This window comes from Siniperca chuatsi, linkage group LG6, assembly GCF_020085105.1.
Source record: "Siniperca chuatsi isolate FFG_IHB_CAS linkage group LG6, ASM2008510v1, whole genome shotgun sequence".
NCBI lineage: Eukaryota > Metazoa > Chordata > Actinopteri > Centrarchiformes > Sinipercidae > Siniperca > Siniperca chuatsi.
Genome location: NC_058047.1, coordinates 10245849 through 10264760, shown reverse-complemented (window position 1 = coordinate 10264760; position 18912 = coordinate 10245849). Strand labels below are relative to the sequence as shown.

Below are 18912 nucleotides of genomic sequence, written 5' to 3'. Positions count from 1 at the left end.
TTGTTGTTATCATTATCATCATCATTATAGTGTGTCCTCACCATCACAGCATTTACATTTATGGGGCTACTTTGCCAACAGCTGTGTTCTTTGCAGGTACAGTCAGTACAGATTGTATGCGGGAAAATGTCAAATTTGTTGGGGTTTAAGACCAGAGAGGCTACTTCAATCACACCCACAAATACACTCATCATTACACTTTGACAGTTAATGAATCATCATGTGACTGTACCTAGGAATGATGGTAATTTCACCATAACACAATTGTGTGATGCACAAAATACACATCATCTCATTTCCTTTTTCAAATGCTTATGTGTCTCTGTAGGTGGGAAGAGAGCTTGGTGTACATATTTGTGAGTGTGTGTGTGTGTGTGTGTGTGTGTGTGTGTGTGTGTGTTATGTGAAGGAGGTGAAAGTGAGCTGCAGTGCTAAAAAAACAGGGAAGCAGAGAGGGAGAGGAATCGTACCTTTCCACGTCAAAGGGAAAGCAGAACTTTGGTATCGTCTGAAGGACCTCCTGAGAAACCAGAACAGAGAAAGACACACACACCTTTTTAGAGAAACACACATCACAGGGAAAACAAATAATAACCGTTTATTTCAATACAAAAATCTCTTGGGCTTCCACTAAGTGGGTGCTATCAACTGGCTGAACAAAATGAGGATTAATGTTAAATGCTGCTGATAGCAATCTGACAAAGTCTTCACATCCCAAACACTGCAGCCTAAATGCACTTAATCCAAATGAATGGGCAATATAAAGCACTTCATTTGGCAGAACAGAGTAGAAAGGTTCCCTTTTTTTCGATCCACAGCTTGAATAATTAGCAGTTAATAAGTTCATCGATTATCGGGTGCCAAGGGGAGACGAAAAGATGAGGGAAGACAGAGAAAGAAAGAGAAAAGGAGAAGGAGTGAGAGGAGACACACAACACCAAGGCTATGGTGGCAGATTGTAGTGACAATGGGATAAGCAGCTCTGAGGGGTTAAGAGGTAGGAGGGGGGTACAAGCCTTCAGGGCTTTACCTCCCAACACCTCCCTCATGGGTAGGGGGAGTGTGGGGAGGGTGCGGGTCTGCATGCTCTTGAAGCGAGGTGGGAGGGGAGGGGGGCACCTTTCCACCAGCAGCATATGGATTTAGACAGGCAGCAGGAACAGAACGGAGCACCATATGGGTGAGCTACTCCAGACCAGCCACACAGCCACAGAGTACTGGGTTCCTGCTCTGTCTGCCGCTCTGTCTCCTTGTCTCTCTGGCTGCTAACCTGGCCCAGAGTAAGCGCCAGGCACCAGGTCCTTTTTGCCGTCTGTCTTTCTGCTACCTCTCTCTCAGTTCTGGCCAGGCTCTGCCAACCCCACAGACTAATCCTGGGGACTGGGTGGCTGTCTGCTCTGCTCTGGCCTCTCTCACTGTCTCTCTCTTTCTCTTGGTTTGCCTGCCAAGCTCAGCCACTGAGCCCAAGGTCTGTCTCTTCTTTCTGATTGGAGATGTCCAAGCTGAGAGCGATGCTGCTGCTCCCCCATCTCTCTGTCTACCTCTCTCTCTCTCTCTCTCTCTCTCTCTCTCTCTCTCTCTCTCTCTCTCTACCCCCAGGGACTGATCCGGACGACAGGTTGGGTGTCTTCTGCTGCTGCTGCCTACTGTTGCTAAGACCTCGCCGCGGGGAGCAGTCACTGATTCCCCCACCCCTCCTTATCAAAACTTAAAGCTGCCACCCCAGCAAAACACAACCATCGCCACAGACAAGCAACAGCAACAATGAGCTATGACAGAAGGGGGGATGAGCGTATGTGTGTGTGCATTTGAGTTTATTATGTATGTGAGTGCCTGCCTGCTTCAAGGACTTTGTGCATTCAATGTGAGAGGGTGGTTAAGCATGTACTTTTGTATGTGTTTGTGTGGGTGGGTGGTGGAGGTTGACTCGGCTATATGTTTGTCTGTGTACATATGCCCACATATGGGGCATACGGGAGGTGCGGCGAGGCAAGGCGGGGTGGGCGGGAAATGGTTGTTTTTACTTATCAGGATCTGTGATAAAATTGAGAACTCAACAAAGACGGAGGGCTTGGTGGCAGAGGAGGTCTCTGTCTCTGCTGTGGTAGAGTGTGTGTGTGTGTGTGTGTGTGTGTGTGTGTGTGTGTGTGTGTGCATGTGTGTGACTGTGTCTTGGCGTGTGCGGCTGTAAAACTGTCACACACATCAGAGCTGCCATCGCTGTATGCGTTTGCTACTATTATTAACCACTATGTACGCACACCAATATGTTCCAGAGAGCCCTCCCTGGCGCACCGCATATGGCACACAAACCCAAACAGACACGCACATGCGTGCACACAAACACATACACACACACACACGCTCGCTTTTTCCTGCAAATAAAAACATTTGACTTGCCAGATTTGAGAGTTGTCACAGCCCCGCCCACATCAGTTGTCTGTGTTTGAGTGACAGTCTAGGGGCTGTAGAGACTCTGATCTCATACAGGACCAGTGGGAAGTGATGTGTTTATGTGTGTGTATAATGTGACATAGAAACAGTATTTGTGTTCTATACATTCTAAGCACCATATATACTGTGTACCTCAGGTATACTGACGCCATACAGTCTATAGCCTATTTAACAATTAAAGACAGCAGTATATAAAAATGTCCAGATGGCTGTTTCTGAAATAAGATCTACATTCCTTCTTCATCTACCAATTTATAGCAATATTTTAGGGCTGTAACTTATAGAATCATTATCGAACAATCTGTTGATTATCTTCTCGATTAATCAATTAGTTTTTTAGCTTACAGAATGTAAAAAAATAGTGTAAAATACCCATCACAATTCCTCAGAGCCCAAAGTAAAAATGTTTTCTGACAGTCAGTCTAAAACCTAAAGATATTCAGTTTAAAATAATATAAAGCAGAGAAAAGCAGTAAATTCTCACACAAACTAGAACAAGTAAAGGTTTGACATATTTGCAAATGTCTGTCAAAATAGTTGCAGATAAACTTTCTGTCATGACTAACTGATTAATAGACAAATTGGGTGAGCGCTAATATATTGACATCAATATGACAACCACACTTACGTTCTGACGATGGGATGGAGCCTGGTTATCTAATCACTAATATAATGTTGTTTGTATATACAAAAAAAAATCAATACAAACTTTGAAGGGAAACTGCTGAAGAGAAGTTAAACGATGTTAAAGGTTCAGTTCACCCAAGTTACAAAAAACATTTTCTCACTTTGTGGTGTAGTTTTGGTCTTAGGTTCTGGTCGAGGTTTTGAGATACCCCTCTCTCAGATTTCTGCCTCCATCCCAATACAATGAAGCCTAACAAAATTTAATTTGTAGTGTTCACCGAACTGAAAAAAATTACATTGTATTCACAGCATGTCCTTTTAGAATCAATGTATAATTTGGATGAATCGACCCTTCAGACTGAGCTCAGTTGTATTCCTGTTCCAACACCCCTTTCAGTTTTAACCAAATAGACTGCTTATATGTGATATGTAACTCATAAATCTTTCGTTTCCTCATCTGTCAGTCAGACCGTCTGTTTTCAGTTTTCTACATCATACCTGTATTACTGATAAGTCTTCTTCACATTTGTAGCGCTCTTTCTACTTCCCTCCCTCAATGACTGGGCCCTATACCATGGGGATAACTTAACAGGAATGGCAAAAAGGGGGGTGTTCTTTCACAGTTTCTTAGTACAGTAAGCCCCCCACCACTATCACCACACACACACACACACACACACACACCCTGCTTGCCATTTTCCCAAGACAAAAGAAAAAGAGGCAGCTAATATATTTGCAGCTTTGTGAGGGGGGGGGTCTGCTGCTAGGCTGGGCTTGGCAGACACTGGTGAATGTGTGTGCACTGTTTATCATGAGTGGAGACAGGGGTATCACTCAGTGAGACAGAATACTCTGGGTTCCCCCAGCGGACGATCCTGCTATCACTGCACCACAACATTACAACAGCACACAGCAGCTTTGCACTGTACCCCTGCAGAATAGCATGGTACAACAGGGAAGAGCAACAAACTTAGCAGCACAGGGCGACACTCTTGCTTTTCTACTAAAAAAAAATAGGCCTAAACTTCACTTTTATTCCTGCTCTACCCTAACTCTTTTAGAAGTAATTGTTGTGAGTTATATATGGTTGAGGCATTCAGCAGGTACTAGGGGGATTTAACGCGTGACAGTTCATACTCTGTGGGCTAGGCTTGACTGTCTCTAGCACGTATATGCACGCACCTCCCCTTTTGGCCACCCACCATCACTAAAAAGGGGAAAACCAGCTTTTCAGATCATAGCAAGTGGACAGAATGATGTTAACCAGCAAGTTAAAAAAAAAGTGTCCTTTATAAACGGATTAAATGCTAAACTCAGCATAAGCCGTGGTGTTTCATTTTGGGTGTGAACTTCATGAGCAATTTTCATTTTCCCATATGCTTGCAAATAAAGAGAAGAGAAGCAGAGGAGTGTTGTAGAGAAATGTGGATGCAAACAGGGAAGGTATGTGGATGGAGTAAAAGAGCAAAATGCTGAAAATAAACTATGGAGGCAAAAAAAAAAGAAAAGGAGAGAAAGACAGAGGCAGACAGAGAGACTGACAAGGGTGAATGTCATAAGGAAGGAGAGATGGAAAAGGTATTCGATGGACAGACACAACAGCAGAAGGAGGGAGGAAGAAAGGGAGGGAGGGAGTGAGAGGCAGCTCAGTTCATGCCCCTCTCCCCATGCAGCGAGGACTCCTCCCTGGGGGGACTCAGACTTTAAGCCCCTGCCCTGCTTTATATTCCCATGGCTACTGCAGCCAGATCAATCTAGCTAGCTATCCAGTGTAACTCAACCCAGTTCAGTGCAGCCTGGCCCCCAGAGCCCTCTATACAGGGTGTAGTTTTAGGAGAAATGGAGGCTGGTGGCAGGCAAATTTGTAAATGCACCACTGGTATACCCATATTAGAAGCTGATTTTCAGCAATTTTGCTTGTGTTAGCCCATTACTACAATTCACATATACTTTACATTACTGTCAGCTGTTTTCAAAGCATGCTGTACTGTTTTAGATTTCTGAATGTGTTTTTTACTGTATAATCCATCACACTGCACATCGTGCCTGCTTTTATTTTTTGTCCAAGTTAATTTATTATTTCTTGGTAATGCAATTGTAAGTGCAGACTGATTTGAAAAGCCTGCGCTGCATTACCACACAAAAAAAAAATAACTCAAAATAATGCAGACAAGATGTTCACTGTGATGGATAACTCAAGTTAAATATTTGCAAGATTAGGTTTTATACCACATGGAAATGAACAGAAATCAATTAAAGCTGGGAAGGTAGTAAAACAATTTCAAACACCTAAAAACAGCATGGTATGCTGCACAACTGCACATCTCCATGAGCATTCAACTGTGACTTATACTTAGCTCTGGAGAAGTGTGTCACACGTGGTCAGCTATGGTGTACAAGTCATGTCAGTCAGGACTGGGGAATCAAACCAAAGCTCAACCAAAACCAAATCAAAGCTCTAAATTATTTTGTTCTTTCTACAGGCAAAAAACCCCTCTCCAGCCATGTAAATAGTTTTAATTCACTGTCTGTGTACTGAAATCAATAATGTCACTGCATAAAATATTATAAGGGCATGATGAGCATTACATATTCACTCATGATTCAAACTGGTAACCTTTAGGCTCAAATTTGGTGAACTGCTGCTGGTCCTTCATGGACATCTTGGGAAAAAAAAGGTGACAATAATTAAACTACTATCACATAAAACTGTAACTCCTATCAGGAAGCTTTATGTTTACTTCTGCAAATCCTGTAAATAAAAACACAACTTAGGCCAAATTAATATTCTGTCAGGTTCTAAGTATGTGTTGTCAGATAACTCACCCATAGGCTACAACAAATTAATGAGGATGACATTCACATGGTCAAATTAATACCCATTAAGCTAAATTTTGGGTCCCATGAAAGCCAGGATGCTTCTGCCCTTCTGAATCCCTAAACTGCAACAACTGAGCAAACTCCATCCACTGAGGAAGACCAAGAGATGCGCTTGAAAGCCCAAGAGAAAGCTAGTGCATGTTCCTTGAGTTAAGATTTTTTTATCAAACTGCATATTTTTTAGCTTCAGTCAGCAAACACAGTAGTTGAAGTCCACATAACATACATTTATTTTAGGAATGTCGAAAGTCACACACCTTGTTACACAATACATAAACAATCTTTGAAACAGCCCAGCTGGTTCCTGTGTCACAACTTAATTATAATTAATTACATCAGATCATTATCATGATCCAATATAATGGCAACTCCACATTGTAACGCTATCGCTGTGCTCTGGGTGGTTGACTTCATAAATACTTCACATTAATAATGTCACACCTCTCAGGAATTTTTTTTTTGCTCAAACTATACGTGTATATAAGAGTATTCCCCAACTGATGCCTTCTCTGTTGGAATCAAAAGTATACTTTAAGACTACAAGGTAAAAGTTGAGAGAGACCAGTTCGTCTTTGCATATGTTTAATAAGTGCAAGAAAACCGGTTTGTGCAAATCTATCTTTTCCATGTGTCAAACATGCAGTATAATGGAGTTTTAAGGTTACAGTGGTTTGCGGGAGGCATGGATCCTGGTTATCCAGCCAGCGCTTCAACAGTATAATGACATAGTCAGCAGGGCTACTAACACATCAGCGCTGGAAACCACTGTGTCTCCACTCACCCTTCTTTCACCTCTTCCTCCTGCATGCTCTTGTGCCCTCTTCATCAGCTCCTCTCTTCCATCCCTTCTCTCTCCTTCCCTCCACCACCCCCTCTCCGTCCTCTTTCACCTCCCTCCTAAACCCCCTGTCGTCATCTTGGATTCCCCCCTTCCTGCATACCCCACCTTTTCCTCACCCTTACCAACACCCCTCGTCCCCCCCCTCGCCCCCCTTTTCCCAATTAGTCTGTCTGTGTGCAGCTACCCAGCCGATCTCTGCCCATCCTGCCGGTGCTGGTTCGCTCACCCAGCCCCTCTGGCGAACATGACAAAGAGAGATCCTCAGTATTCAAACAGACACACTGCTTTCAAATGCCGAATGGCAGGGTCAACCTGGGTGCAGCTTTAAGCAAAATATTCAAATTCTCAGCCTTTCTTTTTAAAGAATTTGCATGGATATGCATTCATTTGCAATGTGTAAAGGCACAAGGACAGCTGAGCCTTGGTTTTAGCGAGAGAGGGGGAAAAAATAAATAATGCAAAAAAAAAATGTATGATGATATGAAAACTTGATTGGGTAGACTGGTGGATTAAAACTAGGTTCAAAACTAATAAAAACGCAAAATCACAAAACAAATGACTCATGTACATTTTTGGCACAAATAGCTGATGAACTGATCATCAGTACTTTTACTTGGAAAAGGGAGTGAGTTAGTCTGTGATCTAATAGACTGTAAACAACAAACTTCCTGAACAACTTCCTGTTTTTTCAGTGATCTCCAAACTGCACCAGATACCAAAAGGTTACTGGATGTGATACTATAATGAGAAAGAAAGACAGAAAGAGACAGAGAAACACAGAGCACATATATTAAGACAGAGAGAAAGACAGAGGGAAAGTAAAAAAACAAAAAGGTGAGAGAGAAGAGATAAACTGGAAATATAAAATGTTTAATGCCTTAATAGAGCTTTTGAAACCATAAAAAAGACATTAACATTGTAAACCCTAAAGAAAAGGTAGCATTGGTTATGACGCGATGCAAACAAACCAAGGGGCTAAATCATATTTCACAATTTTATTTTGATTTTCATACCTCCCACACTAGCACCTTTTTGCATTCAAATACGTTGTGAAATCAATATGATTTAACCAATAAATATGGAAAAGGCACAAGAGAATAATCTGTCATGTTATAGACTACAGCATATTAACTTAGTATCAAACAATCTATTTAAGCAACCTTTTCCAATAATGTTTACCTGGCCACTACATTTTCCTGAACAATACCATTATTTTCTAAGCCTAAGAAATAAATGCAGGTTACTGGAAAGTGTTGCATGAGCGATATTATAGTTAACTGCTTGACCACAGAAAGGCAAGCATACCTATGTAAACCACAGTGTTTTCACAGTGAATGTCAGAAATGACAAAGCTACATGTTAATTTTCCTGTGATTACTACTTTTGGTCGAAATTTACAACGTGAGTGCCAAGCAGAGCTAATGCAGTTCACGAAGACAGGATATTTAGAGAGTGAGAACCATGATTTAATCCCAGATCTCAGGACACATCCAGAGGATCAGACTTCTGTATGTGACCCTAACCTCTGGCCTTCCTGTCGAGGGGCATAAATGAAGACAATTCACTGCCGGGGATCAATATGGGAAATTAATTTTCTTCAGTTAATATCAGAGTGATTCTTGAATAGATATAAGATGGTCAACTGGGACCATATGTCGAAAAAGAACATATATATTTATTTCAAAGGCTTCACAGTAAAAGCTCTGCCACTGTAGTATATTAACAACAACCAATAGCAACAACAATCGGAAGGGACACTTAAGCCTTGTCTTACTTGTATGAGCCCATAGATCATTCTTGGGGGCAGCTGAACAAATTTATAGGAGTGCAAACATTATCTGATGCAAACGTAAGTAAAGTGAAACTTAAAGATTAAGTAAGAGAGAGAACAAGACAAAGGAAAAGACAAAAAATGACTGAGAGGGACAGGGGAGATGGCAGAGATGGCAGATTTAGAGAAAGCGATAGAGACACTATTCTGTAGGAATAAAAAAAACCAACAGAATTGTGAGGAGAGGAGCAGAAGAACAATGGGCAGAGGCACAGCCTCCTCTGGCCGCTGCAGACCTCAGACCCTGCAGAGATTTCTTTCATTAGGCTTTAATAGTATGCTGCCGGCATGGCATTCTGACCTGCGCTCTGTGCCAGTAATAAGAACGGCCTTCAAAGCCGGACCAAAGCAACAGAGCTGCTTGAGAGGGGGAAGGTGGAGAGGGGGTGATGGAGAGACGTGGAGGGGCACATGAGCCGATGAGGTGCACTTTCAAATTGACACGGGGGTGTTACATTTTCACATTCTTGCTCACTCTGCCCAGGCTGATAGGAGAGGGAGATGGGGGAAGAGGGAGTTTTGTCTTTCTGGATTTTTTTAATCCCCTCCACAAGTTTCTGTTCCCAGTGACCCCTCTGCTGCAGAGTGTCTGTGTTAAGGGAGGTTATTTTCGTTAACAACGGTCTGTGTTACCAGAGCTCTTCCCCAAGAGGTGGTGAAGGTGGCAGATTGATCTTCTGGCCTCTTCAAGCACTTGCCAACACCTGGTAGGTATATGCGTTTTTATATTCATATGTGTATGCGCCACCTCTATAGCAAGAAGAAACCCTGTTTGCTGAAAATATTTGTCATTTTCAAATCTGCACTTCCAGACCCGTAAGGACATCACAGATGCCTAAGCCAAGGACAAATAAAAGCCTTAGCTTGGCTCTCCTGCGAACCGCAACAGCATGTATTTCCACCGGCCTCAACACCTTACACCGCCCTCTTGAATGGAAACGTCACTGGAAAATTTGCGTCCCAGAAGCCATTGCATTTACTCTCAGAGATGTCCTTGCTCAAGTTTAATAAGGGTAGGTAAAATATTGCTTGGATATTTCTTTAGGCTATAATGCATATGTAGGATGAATTCAATTATTTGTGTTAACAAGAGGGATAACATCCCCTTAACCCCCCACTGTCCAGCCCCAAACTCATTCCCTGTCTATCAGCTGTTAATGAGTCACCTCCACCTCCAACAACATTCCACTGGGGTAGTATACATGCCATCCATTGTATTGCACGGGTTTATTTCCTGCTTTTTCTACAATGGATGTATTTATGTTATGGGGTGAGGGGGCGTATTGCTTGGAGAATAAGTATGTGGCGACAATAACAGTGTGCATTATTCCAGTGCTAATAACCTGTCCTGCTGATGTCCTTTCTACATATCACAGATGGGCTCAGACAGGGGAGAGCGGCAGTATTATGCCTCTGCAGAGATTTTCCACTGAATATATTACCATGTGATAGGGGAGATGTCTCACTCCCTAACACACACACACACACACACAGTTGTAGTGTTGGGCCAAGAGAGCCGCATATGCCCCAAACATACAAGCATGGGCTTCATTAATGGCGTGCCAAGAGGAGAGGGAGAAGGATAGAGGGAGAGCGCACGTGTGTGTGTGTGTGTGTGTGTGTGTGAGTGAGTGTGTGTGTGTGGCACCAAGCAGCGGGGGGGGGGAGAGATTTCCTTATTTAAGCTTTCAGCTCCCACTGGGTTTAGCTCAACTGTATGAACCCTGATGTGGGCATGCCTCTAACACATGGCGTCACACACTCACACATATACACCCTTACACACATACACATAGAGAATGTATACACTGAAGCTCAGCGGGGGAGCAACAGTGCAACACTGGCTCCTAAACATTTGGCTGTGGACATCTCATTGACAGATGTACATGGAATCTAGCAGAGGGGGTCAGGTCATTGCTGCACCCTCCTCTTCCTCCTCCTCCTTCCCCCTATTTCTCTCTATCCTTCTCTCCCTTTAAACAACACTGTATTTGTTCTGATATTGCTTCTATCTCTCTCTCTGGCTGGTGGCTGCTGGTCGTGCCATGTATCGGGTAGTGTAGTTAAGGAAAAATGCACGCCAATTAAGCCACATCGTTATATGTGTGATAGCTCTGTTAGCAATAGCAGTATGTGGTTAGGGCAAGTCTGACATCTGATACCATAAATATGAGTTTCCTGGTTGACAGGGACAACCTGTTTCCAAGTGTAGATGCACTCTTTCTTCCTCTGTGACTGCAGCAATAATACTGAGGTAGCATTCAAAAATATAATATACTGTATATTTTGGAGAATATGTTCTGCAGCATTACACTAGTCCAGTTTGCATATGTTAAGGAGCTCTTCATTATGAAACAAAACAAGGTGGAACAATGTTTTAACACATGACTAACAATCTCCCTGTTCCCTATTCTAAAATCTCTGTTCCCTTGCTGTGGCCATGTGTGCAAAAACAGTTTCAAACACACCACAACAGTAGCTACATATTTGTATGTTTAAAATCTCTTTGAATGAAAGTACACATACAGAGACGCTTTGAGCTACGCAACATCGATTTCACACATCGTTGCGTTCTGGAATGTGTAACGTGAAAAATCTTAATGCAACAAAAGCGCAAGCTGCAGTCTGAGCGTTGCAGCTAGGGGAGTGCTATAGCATGAAACAACAAGAGAACAACACCAGTTCGACGAAGCTCAAGCTGAACATGTCTGTATCATGGATGTATTAAAGAGAACCATATGTAGAAGCATATTTATGATGCATCATCACCTCTTCGTTGAGACAAGAATGCAATTGAAAACTTGTATACTGTGGTCATGGAAATGCTCTGATTAACTCTATATCGTAGTCATGAGGACTAAAGTTTGTTACCTCAAAGTTAGTCAAGAGCAGACATTGAGTGTGTTCACCGGGGTCGCATGTTTGTGCCATCTGGGCAAGGCATTGTCATTTGCGTTGGCGTACTTGCTTGGACCATGTTTGTGCCCTTAGGTTTAATTCCATGAACTTTTGAACACTAACTGTAGTGCCATCTTTATCTATCGCCCGTTATGGTCAGCGTGCTAAAGGTCTAAAAATCCTCAGGATCAGTTACATGAGCCCAGTGAAGGGTTTATGTTTCTAAAGCTTTTCACGACAGTCTCTCTTTTAAATGATCTCTTTTCATATTGCACTTGAGTTGTTGACCAGGTAGGAATTAGTTACACGTTCACCATCCATTTACTGTACATTGCTTTTGAAACAATTCGTCCTAGGAGAGGAATGGCAGGGCAGCCAAAGGGGAGCTAGCTCGTAAGACTTGTAGGATGGATACATCTGTAGCTGAATCCACTACTGTCCACCTGCAGCTTGGGAAATACGAGCAGCCAACAGTTCTTTACTCCACTGCCAAAACACACCACCGCTTTCTTTTCACCAGTCACTGGTGATGCTGGAGAGATGTGAGCAGCGGGGCGTAAAAACACTTCCCCTACTCTCCTCTTCCTCTCTACCACCCTGCTTCTCCCAGGAAGGCAGCCCAGAGGTCAGCGCAATCAGGACCCATGAGCAACAAAGGGCCCTAGTTAGGCGTCCAGCTCAGTGCCCGAGCCAAAGGCCAGCTTAGTGGGGCGAGACTGTCCATTAGGCAAGACCCTGGAACACCCGAGGGATCGGAGGTGAAAAAGGTTAGAAAGAAGAATAAAAACACTATCAACCCAGACACATACACACACATATTCTCAAAGACATACACAGATCATATGAGGCCTTGTTTGACACTGCTGTCAGGGTGCAGTGAAGGGGAAAGACGAGACTCTGTGACACACTGAGACATCACACACATATATGTACACAAATACATGCACACACACACATTTAGGCCTATACCTCTCCACACACACAAACACAAAAAAGGTATAAATTTCCATCTTTTTCATCTCTCAGTTTCCCACACATTGTGCCTTGCTGTCGCAGCTTCACAAAACTGGCTGTAGCAGCATCCAAAGAGCTGACAAAATATGCTCATTCTCAACAGCTCGCCACAAAACATCACTACTTTTCTGTCTCCTATCTTTTCAGAGGATGGGTGGGGAAGTTGGCTTCGTCTTTGTGAAAAGACTCTGGTCTGAATGGAGGTGCTGTACTTTTATCTCTAGCATCATTTCCTTTACTGCAATGAACCATCCAATGCACACTTCATTGTGTGGTATATTACTATAGAATGTCATTTAGGATATCACCAGTATCCCTTAGTGGTAGTGTTTCACATCTAAACATGTCCATTTCTCAGTAACTGTGGAAACAACCTTATCATTATAACTCACTCTGTCTCTCTTTCACTGCCCTCCATCTTTTCTCAATTTCTTTATCATTTAGTCCTTCCACATGCCTCTCACGAACCTCTGCACACCCACCTTGACTCCTCCACCACCACTCTCACCCACCGGCTCCTCCTCTGCTCAGGGTCAACACTCAGCTCCCTCAAGGCTGAAACCACCAATCATGTCCACCAGCTCCTCTCCTTTACCTCAATCCCTCAGACCACTGCTACCTCACCTACCCAATCGACCTCTCTTCCAAAGAGCCCCCTTCCTGCCTCCCCCACCCAGGGCCGGTCCAGAGCTGTGGACACCATTCACAGCATGTCAGGCAGCTTGTCCTGATGGAGCACGGTGTCAGAGCAACACTCAGAGTTGCCGAGGATGAAGCCTCGAGAGACCCTCGCCTCTCTTCTTTTCTCTCTCTTTAGCTGTCCCTCCCTCTCTCCCTGTCTGGCTGATGACACAGTGAGCTTTTGAACAGAGATGGATATACAGGACTACGTGAACAGAAAATAAGTCAAGTTTAGCCTGAAGTCATGGCATCTCAAAAAACTTGACAGTGGTTAAAACTAAATAAGCACAAAGACAGGAACATTTGAATAACATATTTCTAAAAGAGACACCAAAAAAATCTGCCCGGAAATGATTTAAAACTGATAAAAACACGGCTATAGGTAGACCAATTGATACATGTTGAAGACTGTTGCAATATTTGCCTCATTGCCATGTCTAATTTGCCAAAAGCAGATGATATAACATTAAGTTAAGACACTGGCTGCTCTCCATCATCGAAGAAGCAAAGATAACACTTACTCCACCTAAGCTAATTAGTCTAAAATGCAATGGAGCATCAATACATGATATGGTTTAAATAAGCTCTGTGACTCAGTTTTTCCTCAACTGGGGAAACTCCTTTGCTACAGAGAATGCTCTCTTCACCACCTACATGTTCCAAATGCAACAAGCTCATAAAAAAGGCCTACTAGGAAATGTAGGAAGTCACAAGAAAATTGCTCACGTAGAAGGGAACATTACATTTTACTACATTACTACATTTTTCGCAACATAAGTCCTGAAACGCAATAAATATTACAAGCTGATTATACATAGCAATGTATATGTCTGTATCAAAAGAATAGATATTTCCTTTTAGGATTGAATCCCATCTACTGTGGCCTTGGCATAAAGGAAAAACAGCATGTTAAATGGTCAACTCCATGCAGTATGCAGCAGGAAGATCAAAGGTTTCCTATTAAAATGTGTGGAATGGCCATAGAGAGTTTACATCAACTTTGGTTCACAGCTGAGAGAAGGCCTTGCAGTAAAATCTATTCATAATTCAATATTTCCTTTATCTCTCTCTATGGATATTATGCTGAAACCAGGCTGGCAGGAAAAAATGTGGTTTATGTGTAATTTGCAATTTCCTGAAACAGCGTCTTTTGAGAGGAAATATGAGATAAGGTGTTTGAAAACGAGAAGGTTGATTAACCAGCAGGGAGCAAGAAACACAATGGGACAGAAGGGATGGAGGGATACTTAAAAAAAAAATGAAAGATGGGCATTAAGAGAGTTATGAATGTGGAGAAAGAAAAAGACAGGACTGGAGACAGAGAGTGAAAAATAGAGAAAAGATTAACAGGAACACCAAGAGGTTGAACCAGAATGACGCAGAACGCTGATATGCAAAGAAAGTAAACACAAAGTTATCTCTCTGTGCAAGCATGTGAGTGCATGTACGTGTATGCTATGCAAGTAAACTGGGGGAAGAAAGCTAACTCTAAACTGTAAGGAAGGAATGTGCAAGAGAGCACAATATATACAAAGAGATGAGAAGTGTTACTAGAAGATGAAGTGTAACCAGAGTATAAAAAGACACTGATTACTCCACATTCTGCTTGCACTCTAGTTGTACAAATCTTTTATTTCCTGAGAGTAACAATCCCATTTCATCTATTTCCATGGAGCATAGATAGGTGACATTGTCTATGAAAAGGTCGATAGTAAGGGTGGGTTCTCTAAAGCCAGCATTTGCACATAGTGTTTTACTTGAAGCCATAAGGATCCTCAGGAGGTAGATATCACTTTCACACAAACCTTTAGGTATATCTCCAAAATATATAGAGATAAACTAAACATCAGTACTTAAACCCAGTATCCTCAACATTGAATGTCCCACTTTCTCTAAAAGTTAGTTAGGAGTTAAGGAGTTATAAAAACAAAAAATCTCCAACACACATTGTGGAAGGTAAGGGAATTGGTAGAAGTACACACAGTTTCACAGGCTTGTAGCCACACCACCTCAGGTATTTCCATTCTTAAGTCGTTTTCCCCCGACAATGTTATAATTTGTTAAGTTTTTGTTCACTGGGGTGACACCCTTGTATATTTTGACTATAAACTCTTTGTTACTTTTACTATTATACACATCTATGAATATCTAACAAAAATAGTGGACCAATAAAAACCTATAAAAATCATGTCAAATCAGTTCAAATGACAAGGCACAAATTCTGAAACTTATCAAACTTCCAGTTAAATACAATTTTACATTTATAGAAGGTGAGAACTAATCTACAGGACCCTTCGATATGTTCCTTGACAGCTCAACTAAACGACTTAGGATTTACATTAGACTTGAATACTTGTTTGTTAAACCCTTTAATTCCATGGTGGGCTAATAGCTGTGAGAGGTAAATGCATGGAAATGATAACCAAAAGCTAACTAAATGAATGAAGAGAAATACAGATACCTGTATATTAGAAAACAAAAGATAATCAAACACATGGTAAATACAATGGTAGTGTTGGAGCCTGTCAACCTTAAAAATATGTTTTTGCCTGTAGCGTTGGTCAAGGAAGTACAGCAATAAGCAGAAGAGTGTCTGTTTGTGGAACTTGCTGAGTGTTTATCATATTATCCTCTGTTCTCTCCAGAGAAGGCCTTCTATACACCACACTGTGGTTAGCGAGAATTAACTGGCAGAACCATTTTCTGTGTGTGTGTGTGTGTGTGTGTGTGTGTGTGTGTGTGTGTGTGTGTGTGTGTGTGTGTGTGTGTGTGTGTTCTGTCTGCTGTGTTTTTTCCACAACTTTGGGATGAGATCTGAGAGGAAACGGACAGATTTCCATCTGTCTGCTTCATTTGCAAAAAAAAAGCCCTTCTTGCGATTCAAATATATGCTTTAGCCACCTCTCTCTTGCCCTCCCTCTCTCTCTCCCATCTCTCCCTCTCTATCCAAGTGGCATCTGCGGATGACCAGGGCATCAAGAGTCTCAGGGGCTGAGGGAGGAATATGAGGGAGCAGGAGGGAAAAAGAAAAAGAGAGGAAAGAGAGAGAAAGAGGGAGCAAGCGCCTCTCACTTCACATTTCCCCAGCACCACCCCGGCGTGCCAGCCAGCCTGCAGTCTGTTCTCCTTTGAGCTTTCTATTCTACCACAGCACAGAAAAAAATCAATTCATATTTCCATAATCCACACTCCTGTCTGTCTACATGTCTTTGCCTCCCCCCCTCCTTCCATCCCTCTCTCCTTCTCCCTCTTTCTGTCTCTCTCTATCTCCCCCTCTCCCCTGGGGTAGACTAACCCCTCCACCCTGATCCTACGGCCTACAAATGTCATTACGCTGAGCAACAATAACGGCCTAAACAAAAGGAGGCCTTGCTCTGAGCTCTGAGCCCCTCTGTGGAGACTGTTGGCTGCTGCTGCCATATGCTGGCCAGCTCAGGCCACAGAAAGAGACAGAGACTGTGGCTACAGAGGACTCCAGCCTTCAGCCCCACAAAGGAGGAAAGGAGCCCTAATCCTGGTAATGAGTCCCGTGAATACAGCCTTTATGTATATGGGGGAAAGGGCCAATCCCTCTGTACACAGCACGCTAACTAGCCATCTTAAGGGCCATCTTATCCACACAAACGATCTGGTCGACAACAGAATGAAAGAAAAGTAAGGTTGTGGGGGGGGCTAAAAAGAGAGACATGTTGGAGAAGAAGGATGAGACAGGCCCATGTCAACACATGTTTACTTTTTATTTCATCTCTCTTGGATTCAGCTGCTCTTTTTACTCCTTTTCCATCTCTTCCATTTCCCGTGCCTACCTCTGTAAGTCTGTAATTTCTTGCTCACACTCTCGTTCCCTCACTCCCTCTACCTCTTACTCTGATAGCACGCTCTGGTTCTTGTGGGGCAGGCAGACATCGCCTCAAGCATCTTTCTACAAGCCCGTTTATTCCTCAAAGTGGATCAGAGAGGCAGGAGAGCTGTTTAAACTCACAGGCTGGGCTGCTGAGTTGAGAGATAGTTAGCCTACGCACATATTGTTGTCTTTCGCTCTAGTTTTTTTTTCCCATTTTCCAAGTTGTCCATTTTCCCACTGCTGCAGTCATCTGTCCAATAATTTGCTCCAGGACCTGTTTTCTGCCGTGGACACACTTGGAACAGAAACAATTTGCGTGTCTTGTTTTTTTCCTGTCAAATCTCTGTCTTCTGTCATTCTTAAACTAAGAGAGAGAAAATAACAAAGACACCCTGCTGAGGTGGTGGATTTATCTAAGGCTTTTAAATAAAAGGAATTTTAAATCAAATAAAATTATTCCTAAGATTTTTTTTGCATATGTGTGTGCGTGTTGTCCTCCTGAGAAGATTTGTGATTGGCTTAAAGGATAATTTGGGTTTATGACAACTTGGGTCTTATTTCATGTCATCAGTAATAACATGGTACTCACCAAGTTAATTGCAGTGACATCACTGAAAAGACGTCAGATGGGGCAATAAACATTCAATAAGCATTTAGACAACAGACTGGTTAATGAAATCCCCAGGTTACCCTTACTAACTTGGAATAGAAAAGTAGGGATGCACTGATATAACTTTTTATCTCCTGATACTAATTTTGATATTTCAACTCAAATTATCAACCAATACCAGATACTGAACCAATACCAGTGCTCTCTATTTCCCAAATTTAAAATCTGGATACCTCACTGTGTGGAACTTATTGGAATAATTTTTATGTACGGTAACATGAGGCCAGGGATTACTTTGGAACTAAAAGGTGAGTTGGCAGCCCACCGTGACTGATAGAGGGAAATGAATCTTACTTGTCTTATTAACAAGGAAACGGTATTTAATGTAGATTGGTCATTTCATGGTTGATACCTGATCCGATTGATAAGGTCAGTATTGGCGTTGATACCAATCTGCCAAATCAAATCTGTGCATCCCTAGAGAAAACAAAGGCAAATCTGATTTTACTGTAGCAATGTTTCCATGTTCACAGATCTCAGTGACTTCTTTGATGAGTACAATATTATTATAATCAATAGACATGATAACGGAGGATACAAAATAAGACCCAAGTTGTAATATACTGGAATCATCCTTTAAACCATATCCTTATCAAAATCGTGATTCTTCAACAATACAGACTGGTGGGAGACAGTGAGGTGTATATAACCCTGCAATACTTACCCCTGACTGGTTTAGGAAGAACATGGTGTGCCAAAAAGTATTGCAAAACAGCTGCAGGTTTTGCTTTCAGATTAAAAATGAACCCAATAATGGTATAAATGTGAAACAATAGGAAGCAGATGCAGTAGCACAATGAGAGAGAAAGCAAAAGATACAAACAAGGAGAGAGAGAGAAAGCGGAAGACAGAGGTGTGCATTCCTGTCACGGTTGCATGATAATTACTGATTCGTCGGTTATTGAAGACCTGCTCACTGCTTTTCATTACCAGCAACAGACGTACAATGAGACAGAGAGAGACAGAGAAGAGGAGGAGGAGAGAGAGAAAGAGGGAGAGAGAAGGAAAGGAAGCAGTGATAGGGATGAGGAGGAGAGTGGTGGTGGTGGTGGTGGTGATAGGTGTTGGGGGAGGTTACCACAGGATGGCAGGGTGAGTGAGGGCATTAGGCAAGGAAGGGAGATGGGAGAGGAGGAGGAGGTAGAGGTTGTCTGTAACAGTGAACGAGTGAA

General features: G+C 42.5%; 1 protein-coding gene and 1 long non-coding RNA gene across 4 annotated transcripts in view; one reads left to right on the top strand and one right to left on the bottom strand.

Moving 5' to 3' along the window:
* Positions 1-18912, bottom strand: part of dennd1b (DENN/MADD domain containing 1B) — a 103186-nt gene that overhangs the window by 63558 nt on the left and 20716 nt on the right. For all 3 annotated transcript variants that reach the window (XM_044198872.1, XM_044198874.1, XM_044198873.1), the window contains one exon: positions 471-520. In XM_044198872.1, coding sequence (XP_044054807.1) covers positions 471-520 — 50 coding nt within the window. The remainder of the gene's footprint in view (positions 1-470; positions 521-18912) is intronic.
* Positions 9038-18912, top strand: part of LOC122877390 — a 34487-nt gene continuing 24612 nt past the window's right edge. The window contains exons 1-2 of the long non-coding RNA XR_006378239.1: positions 9038-9340; positions 9446-9646. This is a non-coding gene — a long non-coding RNA (uncharacterized LOC122877390). The remainder of the gene's footprint in view (positions 9341-9445; positions 9647-18912) is intronic.